The following is a 27,952-nucleotide window of genomic DNA, read 5'->3' on the forward strand; positions in this document are numbered from 1 at the left end:
AGCCAGACGGGAGGCCCTGGGCGCACCCTTCCGTGGGGGCGGAACGCCGGGCCCCTCTGAGCCAGGGCTGGGGTCTGTGCCGGCGTCTCCGCGGGGCACTAGTTCACACGCTCCGGCCAAGCAGCCAGGCCAGGCGAGCCGGCGCGACGGCGGCCGGCGCGCCCTGCACATGCGTGTTCCTGGCGGCGGGGCGGACGCGAGACGGCAGGTGGGCTCCGCGCGGCAGGTGAACCCGGCGCCTGCGAGCGCGGAGCGGGGCGGGCGCATGCGCACAACCGGCGAGCATGGCGGTGGCGCTGGGCCCCAGGGCTGCGCGGCGGCTGCTGCTCCTCGTCTCGGCGCTGAAACCCGGGCTCCACGTCCCCCGGGCCTGGCCCGCGGCCTCGTTCGGGTAATGGCCCCGCTCCCCTCAGGGGGCCCCCGCACCCACGTCCGCGCGCTTGGGGCGGCGGGGCCGGGGACGCGGCCGAGGGAGCGCGGGCGGCGGCGGGGATGGGGGCGGTGGCCCGCCCCTCCGTCGTGCAGACCGAGACCCAGGGGGGAGACCCGGGGTGGACCCCAGACCCTCGCTCCCGGTGCGGCGCCCTGGGCAGCTCCCCACGCCTTCGGGGCCAGAGCCAGCCTGGCAGTGCCTGTGCCCCGTTGGCTCTTACAGTCGCGGGTCCCAAGTCCCTGAGTCTCCCTGCTTTTGCCGACCTCGGACTTTAAGGTACCTTGTCACCTGGGGAACTGGGAAAATGCAGAGTCCTGGGCCCAGCGCCCAGACGCTCTGAGGTCATGGGTTGTGGAGACTCCAGGAATCTGCCTTTCTGTCTTCTGACCCCCGTCCCCGGCGCGCACGCGCACACACACGCACACACTTTGAGATAAACAACAAAAACTCTGAATTAATCTCTGACCTACTGTCCTAAAAATGGGTGCCCTGGTCGCAGGTGGTAGTAGGCAGAGGATGTGGATAGAGCCACGTGAAGCTTGTTTCACTTTATTCCCTGCCGACCTGCCTACGCACACACGTGCACCATGGGTCCGTTCCATTCATGACTAGGAAGGAAAGTCAAATGCTAGGTAGGTACCTGGCATTTAGAACTTCACTTTCTCTAATGTGGAAACTTCTCATTTGGAAGAAGGAGAGAGGAGGAAGAACCTGACCAACTTTACGTATTTATGCTGTCATTGACTGGCTCTTGAGTTTCAGATTTGATTTAGGTTCTTTATTGTCAGTTTAGATCTTTTACAAGATTTTCAGGACAGTTTTGATACAGAAGGAAGATGTGTCAATGTCTGCAGCTCTGTAAGTCGGTATTGAAAAATGTCTTTATCCATTTTCCTGTTTGCAGAAAGGATTGAAATGAGGTTAGTGTAATTGTACCCATATCAGTTACAATAGGTTATTTAATGGTTGCAGGAAGGCTTCATCCACGTAGCAGTGCAAATCATTCTACTAAAATACCTCTGAAAAACAAGTTTCTCTGGATTTTGAACTGCCATTTTATGAATGTAGTTGTAAATTGATATGACATGTGATGGAGAAAACAAGCAGTGGTGTTGGTTAATCCTGAAACAAGAATCCAGCCCCATGGAAGCAGGTAAAAGTGCTCCTGTAAAACCTTTGCTCCTGAACAGCCGGTGCCCAGCATACCACTGAGCTGGGTTCCAAAACCTTCTCCGTAAGTCTGCTGTTTGGAACTCTGACTTTTTTCGTATTTCATAATCTGTAAAGTAGTCTAGCCCAGGGCCAGGTCAGAAAAGCCTTTTCTACCTGAAATTGTGTGTTATGTGCAGTTACAGTATTAATAATTTATAGAACCTAACAACCTGCCTGAAGAGAAATGTTTTCTTGTTCCATCTGGGGATGCCTTTCTCAAGAGTAAGAGAACCACCTTCCCCTGGCACCTGCCCCCACCTTCTGTCCGGCAGTTCAGGGTGAATGTGGCCCCAGGACCAAGCCCTGCCAGGGACTCTGATCAGCTGTGAGGTTACAGAAAAAGCATGAACACGAGCAAGTCACTTAAGCTCTCTGAGCCTTGTGCCTTGCAGAATTGTTCTGAGGATTTGAGAAGATGAATGTGAAAGGCTGCATGTAAGAGGCCTGGGACACAGTAGGAATTAAGTAACTAGTAGTTATAATTAATAATGATACAAATATGAATATCTAAGTCATAGAACAGAGTATGAAAGATGTAAAAATAAGTCATCAAAATTCATGTCAATCCAAGCCCTCAGGATCGCTAATACTTTATTGTAGCTAACGGTTATTTTGGAAAAAATAAACAAAAGAAATAGCTGACATATACGATACAGAGAATCTGTAGGACTTTCAAGGTAAGGACACATCTTATTAAGTGGCCCCCATTTTTATTTGTAAGCAAAGTATGAAAATGCCAAAGGCACTGGTGTCAACATTCAGGTGCTCACTTTGACTTTGCAAATTACCAGCAGAGTGACTGGGGCAAGTTACCTAAACTCTGTTGTTAGCAATGTTTACCAGAGGCCTGACTGCCATCTGAGAACCTTTGATGAGCTGGAGGACAGATACAACACTCACTTCAGTTATATTTATGTGGAAAATCATTCAATAACTTTTTTTAAATAAAACTTTTTTCTTATGTTTAAAATTGATTTGCTTTTGTTCATGAAAGGCTGTCTGTCCTGTTTCCCCTACCTGGAGATTGACGCAAGGTTTTGGGAGCCTCCGTGATGATGGGGTACCTCTGATGGGATGACACACAGGACATTGGTGACTGAGGTGCCAGGCACTTTTTCTTTCCTGGCAGCCTGGCTGGAGTCCCCTCACCATTTGGCGCCACGTTTTGCTCCTCTTGGCCCCACACTGCTGTGGAGCTGAACCTACCTGTCCCCACGTGTGTCCCTCGCTCCCAGGCCTTTGATCATGCCCTTTCTTCTACTAGAAGTACCTCCCCACCACATTCTTTTTTCAGAATTTTCCCCATCTTGGAAATTCATCTTAAATGTTAGTTTTTCAGTCTTCTCCAGATACCTCTGCCCAACCCTGACAGGCTCTGTCTGAAGCCACCTTCGAAGTCATCTGCCTTAGGGACGCTTCCCTGACATTGAGTTCCCACTGTGCCCAGTCTGGACCGCCTGGTTTTCTTTCTGTATTCTTAGGCAACCAGAAGAATGTGGGGTAGGGATGATTAGAAAAGAACTATGGAATGGGGAGTCAAGGCATGGATAGAGCCAAGCAAAGAAGGAAGTTGGAGCTTTTGGCAGAAGAAGCTTTGGACTAATCATGAAAGGGAAGCCCGTGTGAACTGGGCGGCTCAGTGTCCGTGAAACCCACCTGGCTTAGACATTGAGAAAGATTGGGGGAGGGGGCTTTCATTGTACGTAACACCCTCACTGTGCAAGATGCCTTTGAAAGCACATCCTTGACGCTGCGGGTGGGGGTCCCCCAAGAATCCTAAGGACGCGAGGAGTGATGCAGGTGCTCTGCCCGGCCCTGAGCTGTGCGCGGCTGTGCGGGGAGCCGCCTCGTCCCACGCTGAACACAGGAACATAATAGCTTCTGTGCGGGCGGTGCCTCAGGCTCTTTCCCAGCCTCACCACCACTCCCTGAGGGTTTGCAGGCAGATGTGTCCATCAACCATCATTTGCCAAAATGAACCTTATCAGGAAAGCATTATTCACCTTGACCTGCTCCTAGAGGAGCAGGACGTTAGTGACGGGTGACTCGGCAGGGGCACCTGGGGCGCTGCTCTTGGCCCCCCCGTGGTGTTTCTGTAGATTGTGAGCTTACTGCTGTGTCAGGCCACCCGGGCCTGTCGTCCTGTCGCAGGGATTGTGTGTTAAGACTTGATGTGGTTTTATTCAGCGCGTCTTTTCCAGCACCTGCCCGGGCGCGCCGTACCGCCCCTTCCGCCCTGGCCAGGCGGGAGACCGTGGGGAGGCGCCAGGGCCCCGTGCGTGCTCCGTTGCTGGATATTCCGCGTGGTTATCCCGGCGCTGCCCGGAGGGCTGCCAGGGAGAAGCTGTTCAGGGCAGAGCCCCTGGTATGCACACGGGTTGTTCAGTCAGAACACACCGTGCTGGTGGCCCCCGCCCGAGACCCTCTCCTGTGACGAGCAAATCCCATTGATGCTGCGTCACTGGAGGCCTTGGGCCCAGGCGGGTTGGCGGCGGGGGAGGGCTCTTGGTGTGGACCCGCTATTTAACAGTCAGCACAGAAACATTTCAGCATCTTAAAAACCAGTCTGCCCTTGTTGGTGCAGACGGGCGTTCCTGACCAGAGCCCTCCTGTATCTGGCTAGAGAATGGAGAAGCTACTTGCCCAAGGGACAGCCTTGGGCTCAGGGCCTTCCCCATGGACCCTGGGGCCAGCCTCACCCTTGGGAACACTGCCAGGGTAGCCCCAGGTCCAGGCGAGCAGCCCCAGGGTCCTGCTGGTGCTCACCTTGCATCATGCCAGGTGGAGCCCCCCACGGCTCCCGGCCTCCAGCTCAGCGGGCCTGTGCCCGGGGCGGGCGGCCGGTGGTTTCAGCGAGTCTCACGGTGCTCCTGCGGGGTAAGCCCAGCGCGGGGGCTGGGGGACGTTCAAACGTGATGACGAGTCCAGCTCTGCAATGTAGTGAGGAAGAAACAAGCTTGTCCCTTTTTAGGTCGGGAAAATGGAAGCACATGTCAGAGTAACCCGAGGGCCCCTGGGAAGGGTTCGGAGTGACTCATGTACAAAAGCGCGGTTTTGTCCTCACGTCTGTGCTGCTCACCCGTCTCCCTCTGGGGCTGGGGCTTTTCTCTTGCAGCTCCTCCGTGACCTCTGCCAAAGTGGCTGTGAATGGCGTCCACCTGCACTACCTGCGGACGGGAGAGGGCGAGCACGCCGTCCTGCTGCTTCCGGGGATGCTGGGTCTGGAAGCGTTAACGGCCGCTCTCGTGTGCTATGTCGTCTGTGACAGTGTTCATGATCGTAGATGCCAGTCTTGGTCTTGGTTAACTTTAGTGCTTTGCTGAGATGCCTTAAGTAATATTTCCTATGATCGATTTTAGGTGATTTAGAAAGATGCTTCTCCTTTACGTATTTTTTTCTTCCCTTAAGTACCCAGTTTTCCCCCGTGCAAGTCCAGCACTGTGTAGTTGCCTACAACTTAGGGGTTGACAGGGGTCAGGGAAGGGGATGTGGGGCTGACCAGCCAGCCAGTTTGCCTGGAATCGAGGGATCCAGGGTGTGAGGCTTTCGGTGCTGGAAGCCGGACTGATCGCCCTGTTGTGCTTGACTGTACGGTCAGATAGTTGAGAGCTGAGAACAAAACTGGGCTTAAAGCCCTTTCGAAGATCAGAATTAGATTGGCACGCGTGGAGGGTGGTAAACCAGGTGGGTCACAGTCTCCTCTGACCGGTGAGTAGTTTAGAGGTAGAAGGTTCTGGGGGAGTTTCCAGGGATCCAGGACATCTCAGATTTGGTTTTAAGGGCTTTGGTATTGTTTTATTTACAATTTAGTTAAATAATCCCAACACATATTTATTTCCTTACGATTTGCTACTTTCTCCTCAAAGGAAAATGCTGCATTTTTCAATTCATGGTGGTTTCACTTGACGTAGCATCAGGTGATCGTGGTGCCCTTGTAGCTACTGCGGTGTCTCCATCCAGAGAGTCTTGCGATCTTCCCCCACCTGCTGTACTGGGGCAGGAGGGTGTTACTCCCGTGGCCGATGGAGAGCTACAGTGAGCTGCGAAAGCAGGGAGCAGTTGGCCAGCTTCCTTTGTCGCTGTTTCAGTACTGTGATCGTTATCCAGGGATAAAGAGCTTTGGGTGACTTAATTTTTGTTTGTGTGAAACATTCACCTGATTCAGAAATCAGAGTGAGATTCTCCCCCAACTCCCTGTCCCCCCCCTACAGGCAGCCGCTGTTGGCTGTTTCCTTCTTAGGTCTCATACATCGGTAACTGTTCCTTAAAATAATTTTGCTAAAGGCTTCAGTGTGCTTGCGCTGGTCTTCAGCTGTATACCTGTGTGCCAGGAAGCACGCGCCTCACGTTGCTGACCTTGGTCTTGAGTTGCACTGTTCCCTCCCCCACCCTCTCACCTGCCCCCTCCCTCAGGGTAGTTTCCTAGAAGTCCCTCCGGGTTCAGGGGTCATGAGCGAAGCTTCAGATGTCAGAGCAGTAGGCGTGTACTTGAAATCCATCTGTATTTTTGGCTTGAGTTTTCTGAATGGTTTGCCTGATGTTGAGAAAGGTACACCTTGTCAGGAAGAGCAGTGGTCCTTGGTGATGTTAAATGATCCTACAGCATCTTGAAAGGCATTTTCTAATAATAGATAGTTTTTTAAGCGAGGTGTTTAGTATCATTTGTGTCCTGGGCTGTGAGTCCTTAGAAACCAAGCAGAGCTTAGACGTGAGATGTGGACTTGCCCCTTGAGTCCGGCCCTCCACGCTGTGATCTCCGCACGGGACGACTGTCTGCACGCTCTGCGTTCCACCACCGCCTTGAGGACGTAGTTCTCCTTGTTAACACAAGCTGTTGCAAACGGTTTTAATGAAACAAACTACTTTGATTTCTTCCCTCCATACCCTGCCCTTCTCCCTCACTTCAATGTTTTTGTTTAGTTTTCTGGTTTCTAGTTATAACCAGAAAATAAAATCTTCAAGGCTGTTCACATTCGCTCAGTAAAGGACATCTGGGATTTTGGATTTCTGCTTTGAATAACTTGAATCAAATCTCATAAGTGTGTCTACAGATGTTATCAAGATCTCTCTCATTTATAGCAGTCCTTTAAAAAAAAACAAAGAAAAAAAACCCCAGAAGCATATTATATCAATAAGCCTATTTCTATGTAGTTTCATGCATTTTTTTTTTTTTTTTTTTGAGGGACGATTAAGCTGAAAAAAATCAAAAGTACTGAAATAATACAGGACCAGTCAGGGCCCCCGTCCTTCTCAAAGTAGCCACTAGGGGGAGGGGAGGGCGGGTCTGAATCCACCAGGAAGAGGCAGCTGTGGGTTCCTCACTGCGGGGCTACCTGGCTGGTTACACCTGATGTCTCACTTTGGGTAGGAACTAGTTACTTGAAGATTGGAGTTGTTTCTGCTTTTCAATGTGGTGCGTTTGAAACAGTGACAACATTCACTTGAGTGTAACCAAGGGACTGTTTTTAGGAAGCGGAGAGACTGATTTTGGACCTCAGCTGAAGAACCTAAACAAGCAGCTTTTCACAGTGGTCGCCTGGGACCCCCGAGGATACGGGCACTCCAGACCCCCAGACCGAGACTTCCCCGTGGAATTTTTTGAAAGGGATGCAAAAGACGCTGTCGACTTGATGAAGGTGGGTCCCTTAGGGAAGAGCCCGGAGAGGAGGAGGGCTGGGCCTGTCTTCATTTAGTTTTTGTTTTGTGTTTCTTCGAGGGTGATACCATGTGATTCCTACAGAAAACTCAGCATCTGAGTAGGTGTAAGGGAGGAGGCAAAGCTTCCTGCAGTCCAGCTCTTTAGAGACCCTGCTGCCGAGACTCTGAGGCTCTGCCTTTTTGCGTATATGAGTGTTCTACTGTATATTGATGGCATCCTGCTGTACCTAATGACTTTCCAGCTGACTGTTTCATCGAGCAGTTTATCAAGGGGATGCTTCCATGTCAATAAACACAAATTTACTCCAGTCTTATAATAGGTACTTAGTATTCCATTATATGGATACACTGTGTCTTAATTCCTCTGTCTTCTGGTGGTAGATAAGTAATTTCTGAGTTGCCTTGTGTATGTGTGTGTGTGATTATAAGCCGAAGTGCAGTGAACATTCTGTTGTCCGTGGACATTCTGGTTCTCATTTTTTTGTGATTGTAAGCAGTGCTGGGGTGGACAGCCCGGACCTGTCTCCTGGTGCACGTGTGTGACCGTTCCATACTAGCTGGAAGATGCAAATACTCATTTTGCAAGATGGTGCCAAATTATTATCCACAGTCTCTACACCAGTTTATAGTCCCATCAGCAAGTGTCTTAGACCGATACTCGTTAATTGTTTGTCTCAATCACTCAATTTTTACTTTGAGGCAGTGTCTCTCAGGTGTAGTCTTTGTTCATTTTCTCTGTCAAATACATTTGGAAGCATGTAACCTGTGCTGTGCGTTCTGTTGTGTTTGTCACAGACATTGCAGTTTAAGAAGGTGTCCTTGCTGGGGTGGAGCGACGGCGGGATAACGGCGCTCATTGCTGCTGCGAAATATCCATCTTACATCAACAAGGTGGTGGTCTGGGGTGCCAACGCCTACGTGACCGACGAGGACAAGGCCATTTACGAGGGTAGGTTCCCTCCCCCCCCCCCAGAGTGTCCTCCTCCCCCTCGCCCTACCCTCAGGCCTTGTTTCGATGCGTGTTGACAAGTCCTCAGCTCGAAGGTGGGAGCATGATGCCTTCTCAGGAAAGTAATGCGGTTTAACTGGTCAGTGTTTTGAAGTTTTCTATTTCCAGAAGTGACACTTTTATGACTCAGGAAAAGGCTAATAAGTAAAGTCAGTTTTTGCATTTCCTCCTGTGATCGTGCACCTCAGGTAAGGAGGGGTTGACGTGAAGCGTTACTGGTCACCTCATTTAAAGGCATGTGAGTGTGGAAGGGAACATTGTCCTCAAGTACGAAACCTTGTGTTTTGATAAAGAATTGTTGTGCTACCCACACTTTTTAAGGTTGTCCTTCAAGCTTATCTTTGAAGATTTTTAAAGACACAGGGGCTGGCAAACTGTGGCCTCTGGGCCAGACTCAGCCCCCTGCCTGTTGTTGTAAGGCCAAGGCTCTGATGGAGGTGGCCGGCGCCATGCGGGCTGCAGACTGAGATGAGGTGCCCCCTCTGGTCCTGGGGTCACTGCCCAGCGCCTGTTCTGGCGGTCCCCTCACATGGGCGACTCTTGGCACTTACCAGGCACCTAGTCACAGCATTCCAGTTGGCAACTCAGGAGATGCTCAGCCTCCAGCACGGCACCCAAATCGAGACCCTGGGGCTCCCAGGAAGAGAGGAGAACGTGTTGAGATCTGGGGGTCCCTGGGGGGAAAGTCAAGCTGACCTGGGCTGCCCTACTAGGACCCTCCCCTCCAGGCCAGTAGCTTTTGTCCTGGGTGTTCCTCTTGGATCCCAGACAGCCCACCCCGGGAAATGAGGACCAGGCAGGTCAGCAGTCTCTCGCCTGTATCTACAGAACGTCTTTGATTTTGCCTCTCGGCCTGAGACGTCTAAAACATTTACTCTCTGGCCCTTTACAGAAAGTTTGCAGACGCGAGCGCTGGAATATCACAGGCCGGTTCTGCAGCTCACGTGACCTACGTGAGCCACGTGACGGCAGTGTCCTGTTGCAGGGTCTCGGTTCTTTGCTGTCTTTCTGTTTGGTAAAGGCTGTGGGACTCTTTGATGAGAAGTCTGGTGTAGTCAGCAGTCCCAGCCGGCACTCCTGCCCGTCCTTTTACTGTCCCTGCTGGGTCCTGGGGAGGGTGTCTGCTGTGTGCTGAGGGAGCCCCTGCGCTCTGCAGCTGGTGCTGCCCCTCCCGCTGCCCCTGGGACGCCTGTGGTTCTGTCTCCACTCCTGTGACGCTGGCTTCTCCCTCTCAGCCGGTAAAGGTGGGCTGGCTGCCCCTCCTGCCTCCGGTCTCTGCCTTGCCCGCCTTTGTCGTTCCCACGAGCAAGCTGAACTCTGCTTGTACGCGTCTCCTCTCCACCCATGGTCAGGCCGTCCCGCCGGCCCCCGCTCCAGCCCCTCTGCCGAGCCTCTCGCCGAGGCCTTTGATCTCTTTGTCCGAGCTGTCGTGTTCCCTTGTTACTCTGAGCAGTTTGTAGGGTCTGTAGAGGTAGGCCCCTCTTTTTCCCCTGGGACTGGTGGTTCGTGTCATCTCTCTATCCTGACCCGCTGGCCTGGAGAATTATATCAGGAACTCGCTCCTGGTTTCATTGATTTCTTTCTCTTACTTTTCTGATTTCAGTTGTCTTGTTTCTGCTCTTATTTTTTATTATTTTCTTCCTTCTGCTTAGTTTGGGTTTTAATTTGCTTTTTTCCCCTGATTTCTTCAAGTAGAAGCTTAGAATGTTCAGACCTTTCTTCTTCTGCGCTGTAAGCAGTTAATGCCACAGAGTTCCCCGAGCCCCCCTTGGGCTGCATTCTACAAATGCTGGTATGTTGCGTTTTCATTCAGTTTAACGATTTCTGTATCTTCAGACTTCCTCTTTGATCCAAGGTATTTAGAAATATTACTTAATTTCCAAATATTTGGGGTTTTCTCAGATACCCTTCTGTTACTGGTTTCTAGTTTAGTTTCATAATGTTCAGAAAACCTACTTTGTATAATTTCACTTCTTGCGCATTTGAGTTATGTCCCAGAATGTGGTCTGTCTTGGTGGATGTTCCACAGTGCACTTGAGGATTACGCTGCCGTTGGGTGGAGTGTCCTGTGAATGTCGGCCAGGCGAGCTTGGCCGGCGGTGTTTGCAGGTCTTCTGTAGTCTGGTTTCTGTCCACTTGTTCTGTCAGCGACTGAGGGGAAGGTGCAGCCTCCAGCTGTGATTGTGGATCTGTCTTTTGTCCTCTGGGTTTTGCTTTGTGTGTTTCAGACACCGAATCTGGGAAGTCATCCTCATTATTCCTACAGGTGTTTTTTCTGTGCCAATATTTTTTTCCCCTTCTGGGACCCCAGTGACATACATGTTAGAAGGCCTGCCTTAAAGTGTCTGATGATGCCAGTGTCTGGGTCATTTCAGGGTTGACATTTGTTAATGGTCTTTTCTCTGGCAGATTTGTCAGTTTCCTGGTTTTTTGGTTTGTTTTGTCTGTGGTTGATTTGGGGCCATTTTTATTGTAATTATGTTGTGAGACTGATCCTGTTAAAATACTCTGAAAAATGTTGACTTTTTTGCTTTTTTTCCTTGGCATTCAACAGCGTGGATTCAACCAGCTTAGATTCAGGCTGCAGATTTTGTTGCTCCTTCTGTGGGCGGTGGTTCCAGTGTCAGGTCAGTTCCTGAAGCCTGCACCTGCCCCATGTGTGTCCCTGCCCCGCGTGTGTCCCTGCCCTGTGTGTGTCCTGCAGGGGCTCCCCCGGGACCTGGATGGCGGTTAGTCCTGCGGTTCAGTTCTTGCGGCCTCTGCCCCGGGCGTCGGTGCACCTGCCCCGTGTGCAGAGCTGAGGGGCCGTCCCAGGACCTGTAGCAGCTCAGATGCAGAATGAGGGGGTCCCCTGTGGGTCCCCTTGCTGCTGCACAGTTCTGGAGCCATCTTTGGGGCAAAATGGCAAGAGAAAAGAGAGAAAAAAATAATGGTCATTCTGCGTGCAGTCAGCTGTCAGGACCCCTTGCCCTGGTGCCTTTGGTCAGAGAGCTGGCCTTCTCCTGGGGTCTGGGTGCTGCCTTGCCGCTGGGAAGGGTGGCCCCAGGCAGTGAGCTTCTCTGCATGGGCAGGGCTGGGCAGAAGGAGAGGGCGGAGTAGGAGGAAAAGACGCAGTGTCCCCCACGCCGGTCCTGGTTCTCTGGCTGACGAGGGGCTTCTTCTGAAGCGTCTGCTCTCAAAGCTGCTCATGAGTTTCCGTGAGTCACACCCCACCCCCTCCAGCGCATGTGCACCCGCGCGCGCACACACACATTTATGTCAAAGTGGGAATCCAAGGAGGACGTCCCTTCTTTCTGCAAACAAACTACAAGCTCTGAATCTCACAGCCCCCCGTAGTTACTGACACTGAACCCCCACGCCCCTCCCAGCCATCATCCCCCTTCCTCACACCCAGTCTCCCCTGACCTTGGGCAGGATAGACTCTGACCCTCCAGTGCCAGGAAACATCCCTCTGTGCTTCCCAGCCTGTCGGACACGTCCGGCAGCGTTGGGAACACACGTGATGTCTGTTCATCACACGCCTCTTCTTGAAGCGTTTCTGTCCCGAGGCTTTCGCCACCCTCCCATCTCTGGGTGTCCTCTTGCTCTGACACCTGCCCGCTCCTCCCTGCCGGCCTGGGACGCTGGGTCCTCCACACACAGCTTCTTCCCCCCTCACATCAAGCAGCTCAGCATCCCTTGGCCTCTCCAGGTCCCAGGTGGTCCACTTCCTGTTCAGTTTTCTTACTGCTTGCCCACCTGGACCGCACACTCTGTGTCGGAGTCGTGGTCCTTTCGCCAGGCTTGTCCTTCCTGGTCACCCTCTCATCGTGGGAGGGGATACTGATGGAGAGAACCATTTCTCTCCCAGAGTAGTGTCTCCAGGCGCTGTTACTGAGAGCGTGTTCTGTGCCAGCGGTAAGGTGGCTGTGCCTCCGCTGGTGTCCAGGTGTGCCTGCCGTGGTGGCCTGACGATGCCCAGGCGCTTGACCTCGTGCTGCAGTCCCCACACCCCGCGCCTGCATGCTCTGCACTGCCTGGAGTCCATGTCGCCTTTTCCCTTCCTCCTACCAGGCTCCGGGCCCAGGCCCTGTCAGTCCCTGGTCCCCACGCAGGGCGATGGACACTTTCCTAACCACCCTCTGCCTTTACCTGCTTCCAGTCCACATTCCACTCTGTCCCGAGCGGACACTCAGGGTCTCCCCTAGCTTTTCAGTAAGTCAGCTTTGCTCCAGATGTGAGGGACCCGGGACCCCTGCCTTTCTGTCCCCCTGCCCCCACACACTTATCCTTTTCTTCAGCCACTGAGATCCCCGAATCTCTGGCAGTCAGTGGCCTGGCTCCCTGCCTCTGTGCCGCCGCACATGCTGTTCCCGCCCCACGTTTGCTTGCCGGCTTCTGTTCTCCCAGACCCAGGGCCAGTGCTGCATCCTCTGGGAAGCCCTGTGGCCCTCCTCTGCCCGCCCCAGCCTCTCCCATCACTCAACTCATACAGGACTCTGCTCCTGTGGTTGTTTACAAGTTCTCTGCTGGACCGTATGGCCCTTGAGGGCAGAGAGCATATCTGCTGTGACAGACACACAGCAGGCTTCCAGCAGCGCTGACTGGATTAATTCAGTAATTAGTGATGAGTGTATATTTGATTTATGTTCTTCATGACGATTCCAGTGGTTAGCACAAATCGTATGTTCAAAAAAAGAGAAATGTATCAGTTTCTTTGGGGATAAAAATTAGTTCTGTTTTGGATCAGCAAACAGTTTGATTCAAATGGTTATTTTAGGAACTTCCAACTATGAAAAATAATTACTGCTTGTTTTTTGGAGGAAATTATGCTTTGGGGAAAACTGGCTTCCTCTTGAAAAAAGTGAGCAAAAGTAAATATTTAAATACATGGAGTAGTTTCGAGTGCTTGTTGTGTGCCAGGCACCGTTGGCAGCACATTTCACTCTTCATGTCAGAGTGTTGTTACAATTCTCATTTTCAGGTGAGGAGACTCGAGCACAGAGAGGGTAAGGCGCTCGCTCGGGATCCCAGAGCCAGTGAGTGCAGGAGCCGGGATTCAAACCCAGGCAGGCTGCTCCCAGGCCAGTGCTGTGAACCAGTGCTCGATGCGCACCTGGGGCCCGGCAGCTGCAGCCGGGCTCCCTGTCCCTGGGGGCGCAGGTGGTGGTGCCTGTGGACGTGTAAAGCCTTGCCCCGGAGTTTACGTCTCCACGGGTGCCTCTGCAAATGCCTGAGGCTCTCCCGCTGTCCTCATAGGAAGAATTTACACTTTAGGAAGAAAAACATCTTCCCATTCCTGAATGTTAGCAGCTTGGTTCTTAAAGGTCTTAGCCTTCCCATCACAAGGGCTTTTTTGATTTTATAGAAATTTGTATTATATTTATATTATATATTAATAATGTTATTAATACGTAATGTATTGATAATACATTAAAATACATTAAATGTATAAATTAAATATATGAAATATAAATTACTTTATATGTATTTTAATGTATATCTTAAATAATAGAATATACTATAGTAAAAATATATAAATACGTATTTTTATAAGTGTATGTTAAATGTAATATATCACGTTTATATTGCATATACTCATATTGTGTTATATAAAATATCTTAAGATATATTTTTTAAATTTATAATTTAACATATAATACTTTTATTTATTTTATAGTTGAACTTTTAACTTAACTGTATGATATTTGGTCCCTGTAATGCAACACATGTGACACGAATGGGTTACACCAGGGTCATGTGCACGTGTGCTCTCCCGTCCACCCGACCTCCTGCCCAAGTCGCAGTCATCCCTGTGCCTTTCTGAACACACTTCTGTCACATATGTTTATATTCCTAAAGAACATTTAATTTCTTTGCTTTTGAGCTGAACAAGGTGGTCATCTTCTGTGACTCGCGTTCCACGTGGCCTCTTAGAATACGGTGCTTCTGAGGCTGTTCGTGGCGTTGCTGCGTCGTGTTCCGTTGGGCCGGCGGGCTGCCCTTGGCTTTCCCTCTTTTACGGGAGCCTGGCTGTCAGCACCTGGGGTGTGTCCTTCGGCCACATGCGCAGCGGCCTCCCCGGGGAGGACGCCCGGTGGCCGGGCTGGTGCTGTGTCTGGAGATCTGCTGCGTTCCCGGTGATGGATTGTTTTCCAGCAAAATAAATTTACATTCCCATCCCTAACTCACACCCTCCACAGGACCCGGAATCTCCAGACCTTAATTCTAGCCGGGCAGATGGGCGTAAAATGGTGCCTTACTGGGGGTTTTAACGTGCATTTTCCTGTTGCTGATGAGACTGAGAATGTTTTCCTGTGTTTATGCACCAGTGGGGTTTCCTCTTCTGTATCTTACCTGTTCATGTCTTCTCACTGATTTTCGCACTTTTGTTATGTAATATTTGATACATATAATACAATGTGTTTTACGGGTATATGTTAGGAAGTGTAACTACAGAAACTCCGCCCAACTCAAGCTAGAAGGCGTCTGATTATTATTACAACGTTACTGATTTGCAGGGTGGTTTCGTTTTTTCATTTCTGGTAATCCGATTCCTGACCCCTGGCTGATTGGCCTTTGTGTTAGTGGCTGTGTTACCAGCCCGCGGCTCGTCTTTTTGCTTTCTCTATGGACAGAACCATTTACTTTTAATGCGGGGAAATGTTACAGTGTTTTGTTGTCTCTTGAGCGTGGTGAGTTCTCTGAGGCAGGAAGGACACACCGCTGGGTCTGTCTTTACGGTTGCCAGCACGCTTATCCGTATCTTTGCTCCCCTTTCCTCCTTCCATCTCAGGCGTTCCTACTGAGATCCTTTCTTTTCCCTGAAGCTATTGGTTAGAAGTTCTTTGAGGGCAGGTCTGTTAATAGTCAGCTCAGCTTTTACTTAGAAACTTCTGTACTTCACCCTCGCTCCTGCGAGGGGTTGCCCGGCTGAGCACAGAAATATAAACAGAAAGTTGTCTCCTCTGCGGCCCAGTGACCCCCTTGCCGGCCTCACCTGCTGCTAAGTGTCGTCGGCCGACTCTCCTTCCTTTGCAGTGGTGTGCCTCGTCTCCGGCTGGTTTTCAGGGTTTTTTTCTCTCCCTCTGGCGCATTGCTGCTTCACCACCCCATGTCTACGTGTGGATTTCTTTTGCTTTATCCTGTTGGAGCTACGTTGGACTTTTGTCTATGGGTTCTTCCCTCAGTTCTGAGAAGCGTGGTCGCCTGCTGGCCCCTCCTCCTTCGGGGACAGGTGAGACTTTGTAGCCCAGTCTCTCCATCTGCCCGTCTCTGTTCATCTCTGGGTCTGGGGTTCTGCCTCATTTCTAAGCTTTCTCTTCCAAGTTACTAGTTATTCTGTTCACTTTATAAAGATTCGGATTGCTTTGTGATCTTTGATGAGGAGCATATATTTGCTTACTCTTGGTCTGAAAACAAACAAAAAGACAGTGTGCGTTGAGAGCACTTTCATTCCGACGGGATGTCCGCTTGCTGCTCTCGGGCACTGTGATGGTGCCAGGCTGGGGCCATTTTCACCTCGGCTTCATGCAGGAATCTCAGGTTCCGGGGTCCCGCCCTTCCCCAGCCAGCAGTCACATTTCCCCCGGAACAACCCTGCCTTTGAGTGGTCTTCCTACTCCCAGCTGTTTTCTTTCACGCACACACACACACTCTCTCGTCTCCCTCAGCCCCCCAGTCCAGCAGCGCAGCAGACACGAGTTATCATGAAAGATCTGCTTGTTGCGCTGCCGGAGGCCTCTCGGAGGGTGTGGCCCGCTCGGCAGCCCAGGGCAGAGCCGTTGGTGGGGATGTTTTCACTGGCCACTGTCACGGCGTTCTGCCAGCTGCTCCCTCCCTTCCTCCCTCGCTTCCCTCTGCCTCCTTCCCAGGTCTCCCCCCACCTCTTCATTGTCAGGCTGCTTCTCTGCACCCCCACGTGATGTCCCCTCCGTTTCATGCAGAGCAGCGCGGCGTCCTCAGCCTCTGGACTGGAGCCCGGGCTTCCGTCTGCAACTGAAAGGAGTCAGCGGAGGACAGGCAGGCGCTGGCTGTGGCGGGGCTGCCCCGCTCGGAAGGCCGCTGGGGCTGAAAGTCGCAGTTTTACCCCATGCGGTCATTTCCTTTCCCCGGCGTGCACTGGGTGCCCGCCAGCTGCCGGGCCCTGCCCAGGGCGACGTGCCGGCTGCCGCTGGGTGGGGATCCTGATCGCGGCGGCCCTGCTGTGTCAGGGAGCGTCGTGTGGGTAAAGCACCGTGTTCAAAGCCCTCGACACTCGATGTCCGACAGGCTCAGGAGGGCAAGGGTCTTCCTGTCACCACCGGGTGTTTCAAGAAGTAAGGAAAATACTGGGCTAAGGAGTTGAACTTGCTTATTCGTTTCCAAGCTGGTTTTTAGCTGTTAGTCCCTTTCCTAACAGTGAGTCGCTGTAGCGCAGTCTGCAGTTGGTAGTGACGCCCCTGGGGCTTCAGCAGCAGAAGCTAGAATGAGTGATCTGTGTGTGTTTCTCAGTGTACGTAAATGCAGTGCAGAAAAAACTCCTCTTTTATAAATATGTCCTTTTTACTCAGATGACCCTAATTAAGGGAACATCTGCTTTTATCTCACGCCTTTAACGGAGAAGCAGCATTACATGCAGATCTCATTTCACTCACTTGGTGAGCACCTGCTGGTGCCCCTCTTGTGCCGGAGGGACACAGTGGGGGACAGAAAGCAAAACCCCGCCCGTGGAGCTCACATCTGGGTGGGGACACAGCCCTCAGCACAGACCCAGAAGCCACTGAAAGTGGCCAGGCTGAGCACCCGGGCCAGCCGGACGGCAGACGCCGCAGCTCCGAGCTGCCCTGCACTGGGGGTGTGGAAAGATAAACTCGTGTAGAGACTAACCTTATTCTTGCCCTCACTTCTGTCTCGCAGGTATCCGAGATGTTTCTAAGTGGAGTGAGAGAACAAGGAAGCCTCTGGAAGCCCTGTATGGGATCAACTACTTTGCTAGAACCTGTGAAAAGTGGGTGGACGGCATAAACCAGTTCAAGCGTCTTCCAGGTGGTAGGTTGCATGGACGGCTGGCAGGCCCTTTGTGGATTAGAGAGACCGCTGAGCTCCCCCGACGTCCCGGAACTCCTCGGGGTTAATGTGCTCGCCCGCTGTCCTTGCACACGGGTGTGTGAACAGAGGGTGCTGGCGACGGCACACAATACGGGTCCTTGTGTGACACACCCGCCCTCCGCCAGAGACAGACTGTGCACAAAGGTTCACATTGTTGAGTCTTTAATAGCAGGCTGCTCTTTTCTTCTCTGAGTGCTTTGTGTGTGTGATGACAAATAATTCTCCAGAAGCCTCGAATAGTCTTCATTTTCTGATTCCAGAATATGGGTGATTAGGAAGCCGAAAGCTGCAACAGTCCCTGTATTTTCCGCCTTTTCACGTTTAGAGGTGTCACCCCACTGTGTCTCGTGTGACAGAAGAAGAGGGACTGTCTGTCGTGGCCTTCAGCCCCAGCAGAAGTGGTGTGAGGAAGAGAATGTTGAGTTCTTTTCCCATCTTCAGAGCTAAACTATGTCCCGTTAGCCATCAGGTGTCTTCCTGTCTTAATCTGGAAAAGTCACATGACTTCCAATAACAGGAAGAATTGACATCCTGAAGAGAAGTTATGAACTCAAGTCCGTTTTTTTGTAGCTACTTCCTCTCACTTTCCTTTTTTAATTGCTGAAAGAAAGGGGAATAGTTGAGATCTAATCTTGAAGCACATTCAGTTACAAACTTGCTGAGATTGAAGGACCAGTTTGGTCTACTCAGTAATCATTTCCAGAATGAGTCACCCGTCAAGACTTTCATAATGAAAAGCACGTTTGGAAATGCGACTTTTTTGGTGTAAGTTCAAAACAGCAAGTAGATCCTGAGCAAAGGCAGGATCCGCCCGGAGAGACAGGTCCTTGAAATGAGCTTCCTCACCTCTTAACAAGAAATGCTGTGAACAGTGTCGGAGACAGTTCTCCACCAAAAAAGGCAGATTCGTGAGATGTAAGCTTCTGTGTTTTCTTGAGGAGGGTAGTGAAGAGGCTAGAACTGCTGAAATCAGAAGTGGAATTAAGTCAGCAGTTCAAAGTATGTCCTGTGTTAATTGTTACATTAAAAACTGACTCTGGCAAAGACACTTTCAAGAGAATGAAAAGACAGGCCACAGACTGGGAGAAAATGTTTGCAAAAGACCCATCAGCCAAGGACTGTATCCAAATACGCAGAAAGCTCTTCAAACCGAACAGTAAGGAAACGGCCCGATTCAAAGACGGGCCGCCGCACCTTCTGGGACAGCCAGAGCAGAGGGGCCGTAGGGCAGTGGAAACGCTCTGTGTGGCGCTGTGACGGTGGGTCCGTGTCGTAGCCGTCTGTGCAAACCCCCGACCGTGCACACCAGGAACGTGTCCCTCAGGACGCCCGGGCTCCGGTGACGTGTCAGCGCAGCCTCCTCGGCTGTGACAGACGTTCCCTCTGGTGGGCGGGGCTGACGATGTGGATTGTGCGTGTGTGGGGCCGGGTGTGTGCAAACTCTCTGCCTTCTGCTCAGTCTGTTACAAACCTAACACTAGAAGTCTGTTAAAGAAAAAAAGAAAGAAAGAGAAGGGGGGGAGGATGCCATAAAGTAGGGAGTCTGGCGACGTGACTCACCCTACAGCAAGACTGTTGGCAGCCTTCTCGTCTGCCTGCTGGGCGGATCACTGTGGCCCGAGCCCTGTCCCCTGGGCACTCAGGGCCGTGCTTCCAGGGAGAAGCCTTCCTGCCACCACGCACCCGTCACCGTTGGCAAACAGGGAGCTGCCCCCTGCAGCAGGGAGACCAGTGGAGCTTTTGTTCGCCTTAACTCCTGCTGTACCTGGATTCTGAAGGTAAGCAGGCAGAACTGCATGCTTACTAGTAGATCTTGCAAGGAAAAACACCAGCAAAGAAACAGAAAAGGAAACCCCAGGAACTTATCTGACCCAAGCCAGTGCTGCACAGACGGACGCTGAGGTCTGCCCTGCCCCACCCGGCCCCGCTGACCCCCGGGGACCTCTGTGTCTTTCAGGTAACATCTGTCGGCACCTGCTGCCCCTGGTCCAGTGCCCCACCCTGGTCGTGCACGGGGAGAGGGATCCTCTGGTCCCGCGTTCGCACGCTGACTTCATACACCAGCACGTGAGAGGGTCCCGGTGAGTCACGCCTGGGCCAGCGCTCCGCCCCGGGGGCCTGGGGGGCAGACGGGAGAAGCTGTAGGAGGAGAGGAAGTGTGAGGCTCAGGTTTAAGGGGTACCCCGCCCCCCTTTGCCAGTGTCAGCCAATAGTCCTGTATTTCCGGAGCGAGGGGCACAAGGAGCCTGAGCTGTGGGTGACGAGTTGGGACGGTGGGCGCTGGGGCTGCAGCAGTGGTGACAGTTCGTCGTCAACCATAGCGGAGTAGTAATTTAGGAGCTTTCATCATAAAAGCACCATCCACCCAGCAAAGAAAGTTTGTCAAATCAAAGGAAAACTAAGCACCTGTTCCTTGTCACCCACTGAAGTACTTCTGTTAGTGTTTTTTCAATGTGGGATTTTTAAATCATTTTTTAAAATCTTTGCTCATTTTATTTAATTTTCTACTTAATACTTTCCTAATGACGGCACTGGGGTTTGAACCTAGGACCTCATGCATGCTAAGCACATGCTCAACCACTGAGCAGGGGTACCCTTCCAACCCCCTGTTATTAGCATTTTTGTGTTTCTCCTTTCCAGTATTTTTTAACATAGATACAATTATATTCTATATTCAACTTTGATTCCTGCTTTTTAAAAAATTGTTCTGTAAGTTTTTCATGTTATTTCAGTTTTAAGTATGTACACATCAGAGGAAAATCTGTAATTCAGAACCGCCAAACAGCGGGGTCTGCCAGGCCGGCCGGGTCAGGGGCTCACTCGAGCAGGTGGCAGAGACGTGTTACTCATCCTGGGCATCCTTGTTTCGGCCAGCGAGCCTGGGGGCGCCAGAGAACCTAGTGAGACATGTCGGTGGAAATTCTGTTCTTTAGCCCCATTTGTTTTTGTGTGGAACAGAAATTTATAGTTTAAATACTTCGGCTGACAGGAGAGTCAGCTTCTGCTGGTACTTATATCAAGGTGAAGATTCCAAGGTGGATAAACTCAGTGTTTCCTTGGCATGTGGTGGCTGTAAATCCCGTAGGTGAAATTGAGGTGCGATCAGGAGATAGTGGCCTGGTTTCTCTGAAAAACAAAAATACTGGAAAGTAAGCACCGAGGGGAGCTGTGACCTCCTCAGAGACTGCATATTAATTCCAGAGATGCTGTCATTACTCAGGACGTCTTTGGAACCGTACGGAGTTCTTTTGAAACTGGCTTTATTAGTGACGTAAGAAAACCCTCCCTTCCCCGCCGCCCGCGAGCCATTCCCGACGCCCACTGGGGGCTGGCGCCCTGGCAGGGCCGGTAGAGGTCCCTGAGCTGCGGGTCCCCACGATGCAGCAGGGAAGGTAGGCTCAGAAACCGTTCCTCTCCTTCCTAGGCACACTGTTTATTCCGTGACATATTTTACAGACAGATTTCTCCAAGAACTTTTAAATGTGGAGGACATGCTTCTCAGTCTATAATAAAATGTCATTACTGTAGTCCTGTATAATCCCTATGTCCAAATAGCATTTCATATTTTAAAAGGTATCTTGTATACGATATCTAATTATACTTCACAACAAACTAAAGGGGGGAAATATTGCACCCATTTTAGAGATGAGAAAATCGAGACCAAGATGTGTTAAGTAACCTTCCAAGGCTGCATAGCTCGTAAATGACAAATCCTAGACTTTTTCCCTCCTAACACAGTGCTTTCCACCCATGGCACAGCTGCGTCTCGTAAACATACTCTTATTTTAATATGATGGTAAAATGCCTGAAGTGTGTACTTGCTGACATGGTTGTCTTCTAGCTTCAGAAATGACAGGTTTTTGCAGACTGACGCTCGTGATAAATGCAGTGTGTTCCCTTAGAGAGCCAGTAAATTTCTGCGAGAAAGTTTAATTTAGGAATTCTGTTCCAGACCTGTCTCCTAGCAACAGAACACATCAGTATGGGAGAAAAATATTCCCTTACCGCTGAGATGTTAATGGTTTCAGTACACTCCTTTATAGAAGGTCGTTTTCTTAGAGCAGAATTCTTTGGAACAAGTGAGTCGAGAGTGCTGTGTTCCTGGCAGTGACCGTCTGAAACCGGCTTGCGTGTTACACTGCCACCTTCCTCTGCCGGGAGAGCCCTTCATGCTGGGCCTGAACCTGAAACACGGTTCATAATTTTGGACCCACAAGGGGAGGGTTGATTCCTTGAGCACCAGAGTCGTCCTCTGACTGCACACCAGGCCTTCCAACACCAGGGAGCAACTCAGCGTGCAGGGCGCAAACGGTGAACTTGATGTTCCGTTTCCCCGCCGGGCACATTTACAACTAAACTTAAAGACACAGTCTGTCCCCCAAAGACCTACTGCAGAGAGAGATCAGGTATGGAGCAGATGCTTCTCTCCTGGAAGAGGCTGGAGGGAGGCTGGGCCATCAGCAGCCCTGCTTCCTGCCTGTCAGTCCTTCCTGTCTCTCTCTGTTCGCTCTTTGTGGGAGAGGAATCACACAATCTCTTGGAGGCGAAGAGGCATCAGAGATAGGTCAAGTTCAGTGGTTGTAAGGTTTGTTTTGGGGCAGTTGAACGCTTCTTCCTAACAAAGCCTTCTGCAGAAGTCCAGGTACACAGCAGAAGTAGGAGTCACCCTGATTCCAGCAGTGACGGGGAGCCAGCCCTGCCCCCAGGGTCCCGTGTCCTGCCCGCCCCGTGCACCCACTGCTTGCCCAGCCCTCCCTCCTGGACCGCAGAGCACTGACGCTGCCACCTGCCTGCTCGCCAGCCCCTGCCTGGGCGACTCCTGTTGCCAGGTGTGCGCTGCCCGCTAGGCAGCCCAGCTCGCTTTCCGAGAATTTGTGTTGAGCAGAGGCCAGCACTCAGCAACCCCTCGGGGTGGGAGTGATGGGCCGGCCAGGCAGGGGGCTGAGCTGGCTCGGGAGAGGAGTGGCTTCACAGCGAGCTGAGACGCGCGGGTGCTCGCCGGTGTGTGAGTCAGCTCCGGCTGCTGTAACAGGTAGCCGCGCAGCGCGGCTTAAACTGCAGACGCTTCTCCCCTCATCGCCTGGAGGCTGGAGGTCTGAGGTCCAGGTGTCGCCGGGGCTAGTTTCTCCTGAAGCCTCCCTCGGCTTGTAGGTGCTGCCTTCCCTCTGTGCCCTCCAGGGTCTTCCCAGGGTCTTCTGTGTGTGTCTGGGTGCTGATCTAGTCTTCTTACGAGGAGACCAGTCAGGTTAGATTCGGGCCCACCCTTAGGACCTCATTTTAACATGATCACCTCTTTAAAGACCTTCTATCCAAACAAGGTCACACTGAGGTCCTGGGATTAGGACTTCAGCACGTGAATCTGGGGGACCTGATTCACCCTATGACAGTATATTTCTGAGGTCTTAGATCTCAGGAACTGGGGGCCCCAGCAGATAACAGGATCTGGGTTTCAGACGCAGCTGCCCGTGACCAGCGCCTTGCCTGGAGTCCTCTGTACCCCGCCCTGTCCTTGCCTGGCCACGGGCACCCAGCCTTCCGATCACAACTCAGATGTCTCCCCGTCCTGTTCTCCAGTCACGCATCTTTCGGAGGCCACGCGGCCCCTCCTGGTGCCTTCTCTGCAGCTGAGCACGTTGGCCTCTGTCCTGGGCTGCAGGCTGTACATCTCAGAGTGCTCGGACCACATGGAAGGAGAGCATGGGCAGCACATGGGCCGTGTCCCTGCACTGCAGGTGGACGGCATCCCTGCAGGTGACTCGGGCCCAGGAGTGTGGTGCAGAATCCACTTGCAGGTTGGGGCCAGAGAGCAGCCCAGGCAGGCAGGAGCCAGAGCCAAAGTCCACGTGTGCGAAGAGTTGGCACCTTAGGTCCTGTGTCACCAAAGGGGAAGGGTGGGAACCAGAGTCTAGCCTGGCGCCGGTGGTCAGGAGCACCACAGGGTCTCGGGGGCCCTGGGCCCGAGGGCCGGCTCTGTGACGAACTGTGCCCATAAACAGGTACCTGTGTTCTGTTCCTGTTTCCTGGGCGCTACCTGGGGAGGATCATGCCTCTCTTCTCAGAATAAGGTTTTGAGGAATGAATGAGGAGGTCTGTGTACATTTAAGATCAGTGAGAACTCGGCACACAGTAACTGCCTCGCGTGGCTGGGATGGTACAGGTGTAGGTGATCAAGGCCCAGGAGGCAGCAGCGCGTCGCATGGCAGTAGGTCAGAGGCTGACAGCCCTTGGTCACAGCTTTCAGCAGCATGTGCACACACACACAAATACACACATACATACATGTGCATGTGTACACATTATATATCCTTAGAGAGGGATTGATTTGCTGCAGGAATAAGGAATCGCAGCCGATTGTAGAGGCTGAGAAGTCCAAGGTCTGCAGTCAGCAAGCTGCAGACCCAGGAGAGCTGACGGTGTCGTCCAGTCTGACTCTGAAGACCTGAGAACCAGAAAGAGCTGATGTTGCCATTTGCGTCTATAGGCAGGAAAAAGCCAATGTCCCAGTTTGAAGACAGGCAGGAGTTCCCTCTTACTCAGGGGGGGGGTCAGCCTTTTATCGCTGTTCAGCCCTTCAACTGATTGGATGAGGCCCACCCACAGTGGGAAGGGCAATCTGCCTTACTCAGTCTACAGAATAAAATGTTAATCCCCCATCTAAAGACACCCACACACAAACATCCAGAATAATGTTTGACCAAATATCTGAGCACCTGTGGCCCAGCTGAGATGATGTGTAAACCCAGCCATCACAGTTGGGAGCACCTGGCTTGAGCTGTCTGCAGAGGTCCTGGCCTTGGTGGGGAATGCCTATGGGTGCCCAGGCCCTCTAGTCACAGGCCAGACGCTGTCCTCTGTCTGAATCACGGAAGGAATCTGCAGCTTCCTAGCCTCGTACAGTCTGGCCACCAGCGGAAAGATGGCCCCAGGCCTCCAAGGCAGGCCAGTGGGAGCCGCGCCACCAGCAGTGGTGAAGTGGGAAGGATTCATGCTGGCGGCAGGTTCATTCCAGTGCTGTGGAGGGTGAACCTGGGAGACACCAAGGGAAGGACAGCTGCCCTGGCTTCAGTGCTAGACCCTCCAGGCTGAGGTGCCCAGGGGACCTTCCTCTCCCACCTTCTCCTCCAGCTGCTGCTGCAGGCAGCCCAGGAACCCCTTGGGGCCAGGTTACAGGACCAACTCCAGACAGGGCCAGCCTCGTCCTGGTATCTCACAGAGGGTGGGGTCTCGTCCTTTCTAGATGACTCTTACCCATGACGTCTCATAAAATCTCTTTAAGGTAAGAAGGTTCCAATTGCAGTCAGTTCTGTTAGCCAATAAATGTAAATAGTCTCGCAGGTTGGAGCACTTGATTACCATGCTGAGCATAATTGGAACCTTCCTGAGGACTCTCGCACACTGTGAAGTGCCGCGTAGATGGAATTATGGGCCAGCAGCGAACACGTATGAAGTGTTTACCGTGTGGCCACAGTCAGTGTCGTCTTCTGAATTACCCTGTGGGGGGACACTGTTACTGTCCCCATTTTCCCAGTGAGCAGTGGTGCTGTCACTTGCCAGTGGAGACCCCGTACTGAAGAGAGGACATGTCTTTTTTTTTTTTTAACATTTTTTATTGATTTATAATCATTTTACAATGTTGTGTCAAATTCCAGTGTTCAGCACAATTTTTCATTCATGGACATATACACACTCATTGTCACATTTTTTTCTGTGAGTTATCATAACATTTTGTGTATATTTCCCTGTGCTATACAGTGTAATCTTGTTTATCTATTCTACAATTTTGAAATCCCAGTCTATCCCTTCCCACCCTCCACCCCCCTGGTAACCACAAGTCTGTATTCTCTGTCTGTGAGTCTATTTCTGTCCTGTATTTATGCTTTGTTTTTGTTTGTTTGTTTTTGTTTTTGTTTTTTAGATTCCACATATGAGCGATCTCATATGGTATTTTTCTTTCTCTTTCTGGCTTACTTCACTTAGAATGACATTCTCCAGGAGCATCCATGTTGCTGCAAATGGCATTATGTTGTCGGTTTTTATGGCTGAGTAGTATTCCATTGTATAAATATACCACATCTTCTTTATCCAGTCACCTGTTGATGGACATTTAGGCTGTTTCCATGTCTTGGCTATTGTAAATAGTGCTGCTATGAACATTGGGGTGCAGGTGTCATCCTGAAGTAGATTTCCTTCTGGATACAAGCCCAGGAGTGGGATTCCTGGGTCATATGGTAAGTCTATTCCTAGTCTTTTGAGGAATCTCCACGCTGTTTTCCATAGTGGCTGCACTAAACTGCATTCCCACCAGCAGTGTAGGAAGAGAGGACATGTCTTGCCCCCATCAAGCCCATGCCTTTAACCCTGCGGTGTCACCTCCGGTTGCCTTCAGCTGTGACCGGAAGCAAGCTCTCTGTGAAGGCAGGAGCCTCAGCTCGGGCAGTGCTGGCAGCATGGGCCAGGCTGTCCCCTCCGCACACCAGCAAGGGCGTCCGTCGGCCAGCAGATTGTGTGAAAGCCACTCTCCCATGAGCCCGGAATCAGACCCTTTTGTTATTTGGATGAGAGCCTGGGTCAGCAGCCGTGGCCATGCTGTCCCGAGGGGAGCATCGCAGGTCAAGTGCAGGGACTCCTGTGTCAGACCTCAGGGAGGGGCTCTGCTGAGGACCTGGAATTGACCTCCAACGCCACCAAGGAGCAGAGCAGTTTTCTCATACCCTCACTTGTCTGTCCGTCCATCTGTCTGTCATAGTCCAGTGCCGCTCTGAGTGTAGCTGCCTCAGAACAGGGCCCCCGTACTTTAAACAAGGGCTCAGTTTTTATTTCCCGAGCCCTGGGTCACTTCAGGAAGGGTGCAGGCGGCACTGAGCCTACAAAGGATTCACGGCAGGTGTCTCCTTCCTTCTTGGGAATCTGAACAAATCATGGGAGTGGGTTGGCTGCCCACAGAGGAGGGCTCCAAGTGAGGCGGGGCAGGGTCCGCTGCTTTGGAATCCAGCTCGGCACAGCCTGGACAGCGCCATGCAGCCCAGGACGTACCCCCTGACTGCCAGCGCCGTCAGCAGGGGCTGCTTCTCTGGCTCCTGAAAGCCCACACTGGGAGCCTCCCTGCGAGCCCTGCTCCTCGGGGAGGGCCATTGGGCTCCCATCCTGAACAGCAGGGGCCTCAGAAACATGCCAACAACAGGTCCTCCTTTCACGTCGACGATCCTGATTTTCTGGGTACCTCCACCCGACCCCAATGTGGTCCAGTCGCAAGAGACCCAACACAGTCCAGGGGCCTGCTCCGTCCCCGGCGCCCTTTCCCCACGCGTCCTCCCTAGTGCTCTCGGCCCCCAGCTGTGGAGAGCAGCATCAGGCAATGCGGGAACTAGCATTTGGCCTCAGTGTAGTCATTTCAGCGTCCGGTTGTTTTTGTGGACAGAACAGCTCAAACTAGGGCTTACATCCTGGGAACTTTCATTCGTTTAAAGCTTACGAGTTCTGCACATTTATAGCTAATAAATGTAGAACTCAGAGAAGTCTGCTTTTATTAAAGAAGTTACAGACCAGCCACATTTGACCAAAGAAAGCCCTGTTGAAAAGAAGCCGCCTCATGAGGACGTGGGGTTTGCCACAAGAGCCACATGTGGGCTGCGGAGCCGGGAGACACGGGCTCCGGCCTCACGCGCCTGTGTACCTGCCCTCCGTGGGTGCCTGTGTGCGGCCTTACGCAGTCCGCCAGAATGGCAGGGTCATCTGGAGCCTTGCACTGCAGGCCTGTGGGGGCTCTGAACTCTGATTTGGGTTTTCCCACTATTCCACGAAGCTCCAATCCAGTGGATTCAGGGCATTTCATATTTTTATCATCTTTCCAACCCTCTCTCTCTTAAAATCAACCTTATTAAAATGATTTTTTTAAGGTAACCACCAAATTGCATCTCCCTACTCTCAGTCAGGTTTATAGTCAGACCATTTCTCAACCCGATTCAATTCTGAATACAGTGTGTGTGCTGTCACTGTGACGTCAGCCTCTGGGCGTTCACTCTTAGGTCTGTATCCCGGGAAACTTCATACTGTGCACGTTTTCTCTGTAACAGCAGTTAGAAAAAAAGTGGCAGTTTCTCACGGGATGCCCGTGGCGTGTCGGGAGGGTAACAGGTTTAAATGGTGGGCCAGTAACCATGAGCTTTTCTTTTTAGGCTGCATCTGATGCCGGAGGGCAAGCACAACCTGCACTTGCGTTTTGCAGATGAATTCAACAAGTTAGCAGAAAACTTCCTACAATGACGGTGTCGCTGAGAACAGGTGGCCTGGCGCTGCCTCCGAAACCCACCCCCGGGACAGTCCTCAGTCCACCTGCCTTCCCAGGCTGCCTCCTGCTGCCCACAAACCACTCCTAATCAAGCTCGAATAAGGACATACTAAAAATAGCCTCTAGCTTTCATAGCTACAAAAATTAAGTCTGATTTTAAACGCCGTTGTGAATTTCTACCATTGTCTTAACAAATAAATTCCTACCATGATATACTTTACTTTCAAATGAATCGTCAGGGATGCATTTGTAGTGTGCGTGACGGCTCTTGTAGGACGTGAGT

General features: G+C 51.7%; 1 protein-coding gene across 2 annotated transcripts; it reads left to right on the plus strand.

The window, feature by feature from the left end:
- The first annotated feature begins 236 nt into the window (after nt 1-236).
- Nucleotides 237-27,897, plus strand: BPHL (biphenyl hydrolase like). Of its 2 annotated transcripts, XM_032462414.1 has the most exons (8): nt 237-391; nt 4,761-4,864; nt 7,115-7,281; nt 8,099-8,252; nt 17,190-17,321; nt 19,339-19,462; nt 22,956-23,132; nt 27,557-27,897. In XM_032462414.1, the coding sequence occupies exons 1-8, from the start codon at nt 285-287 to the stop codon at nt 27,642-27,644; spliced, it is 1,053 nt and encodes a 350-aa protein (XP_032318305.1). In that variant the 5' UTR covers nt 237-284; the 3' UTR covers nt 27,645-27,897. The 2 variants fall into 2 exon arrangements, with proteins under 2 accessions (XP_032318305.1, XP_032318306.1); XM_032462415.1 differs by lacking the exon at nt 22,956-23,132.
- The last annotated feature ends 55 nt before the right edge of the window (nt 27,898-27,952 follow it).

The sequence above is a fragment of the Camelus ferus genome, chromosome 20 (genome assembly GCF_009834535.1).
Source record: "Camelus ferus isolate YT-003-E chromosome 20, BCGSAC_Cfer_1.0, whole genome shotgun sequence".
NCBI lineage: Eukaryota > Metazoa > Chordata > Mammalia > Artiodactyla > Camelidae > Camelus > Camelus ferus.

Coding starts and splice junctions, on each gene's coding strand:
- BPHL (XM_032462414.1), top strand. CDS start 285: ATGGCGGTGGCGCTGGGCCCCAGGGCTGCGCGGCGGCTGCTGCTCCTC. Junction 8,253..17,189: donor GGACAAGGCCATTTACGAGG/GTAGGTTCCCTC, acceptor TCTGTCTCGCAG/GTATCCGAGATGTTTCTAAG. Junction 23,133..27,556: donor GGTGGACGGCATCCCTGCAG/GTGACTCGGGCC, acceptor TTTTCTTTTTAG/GCTGCATCTGATGCCGGAGG.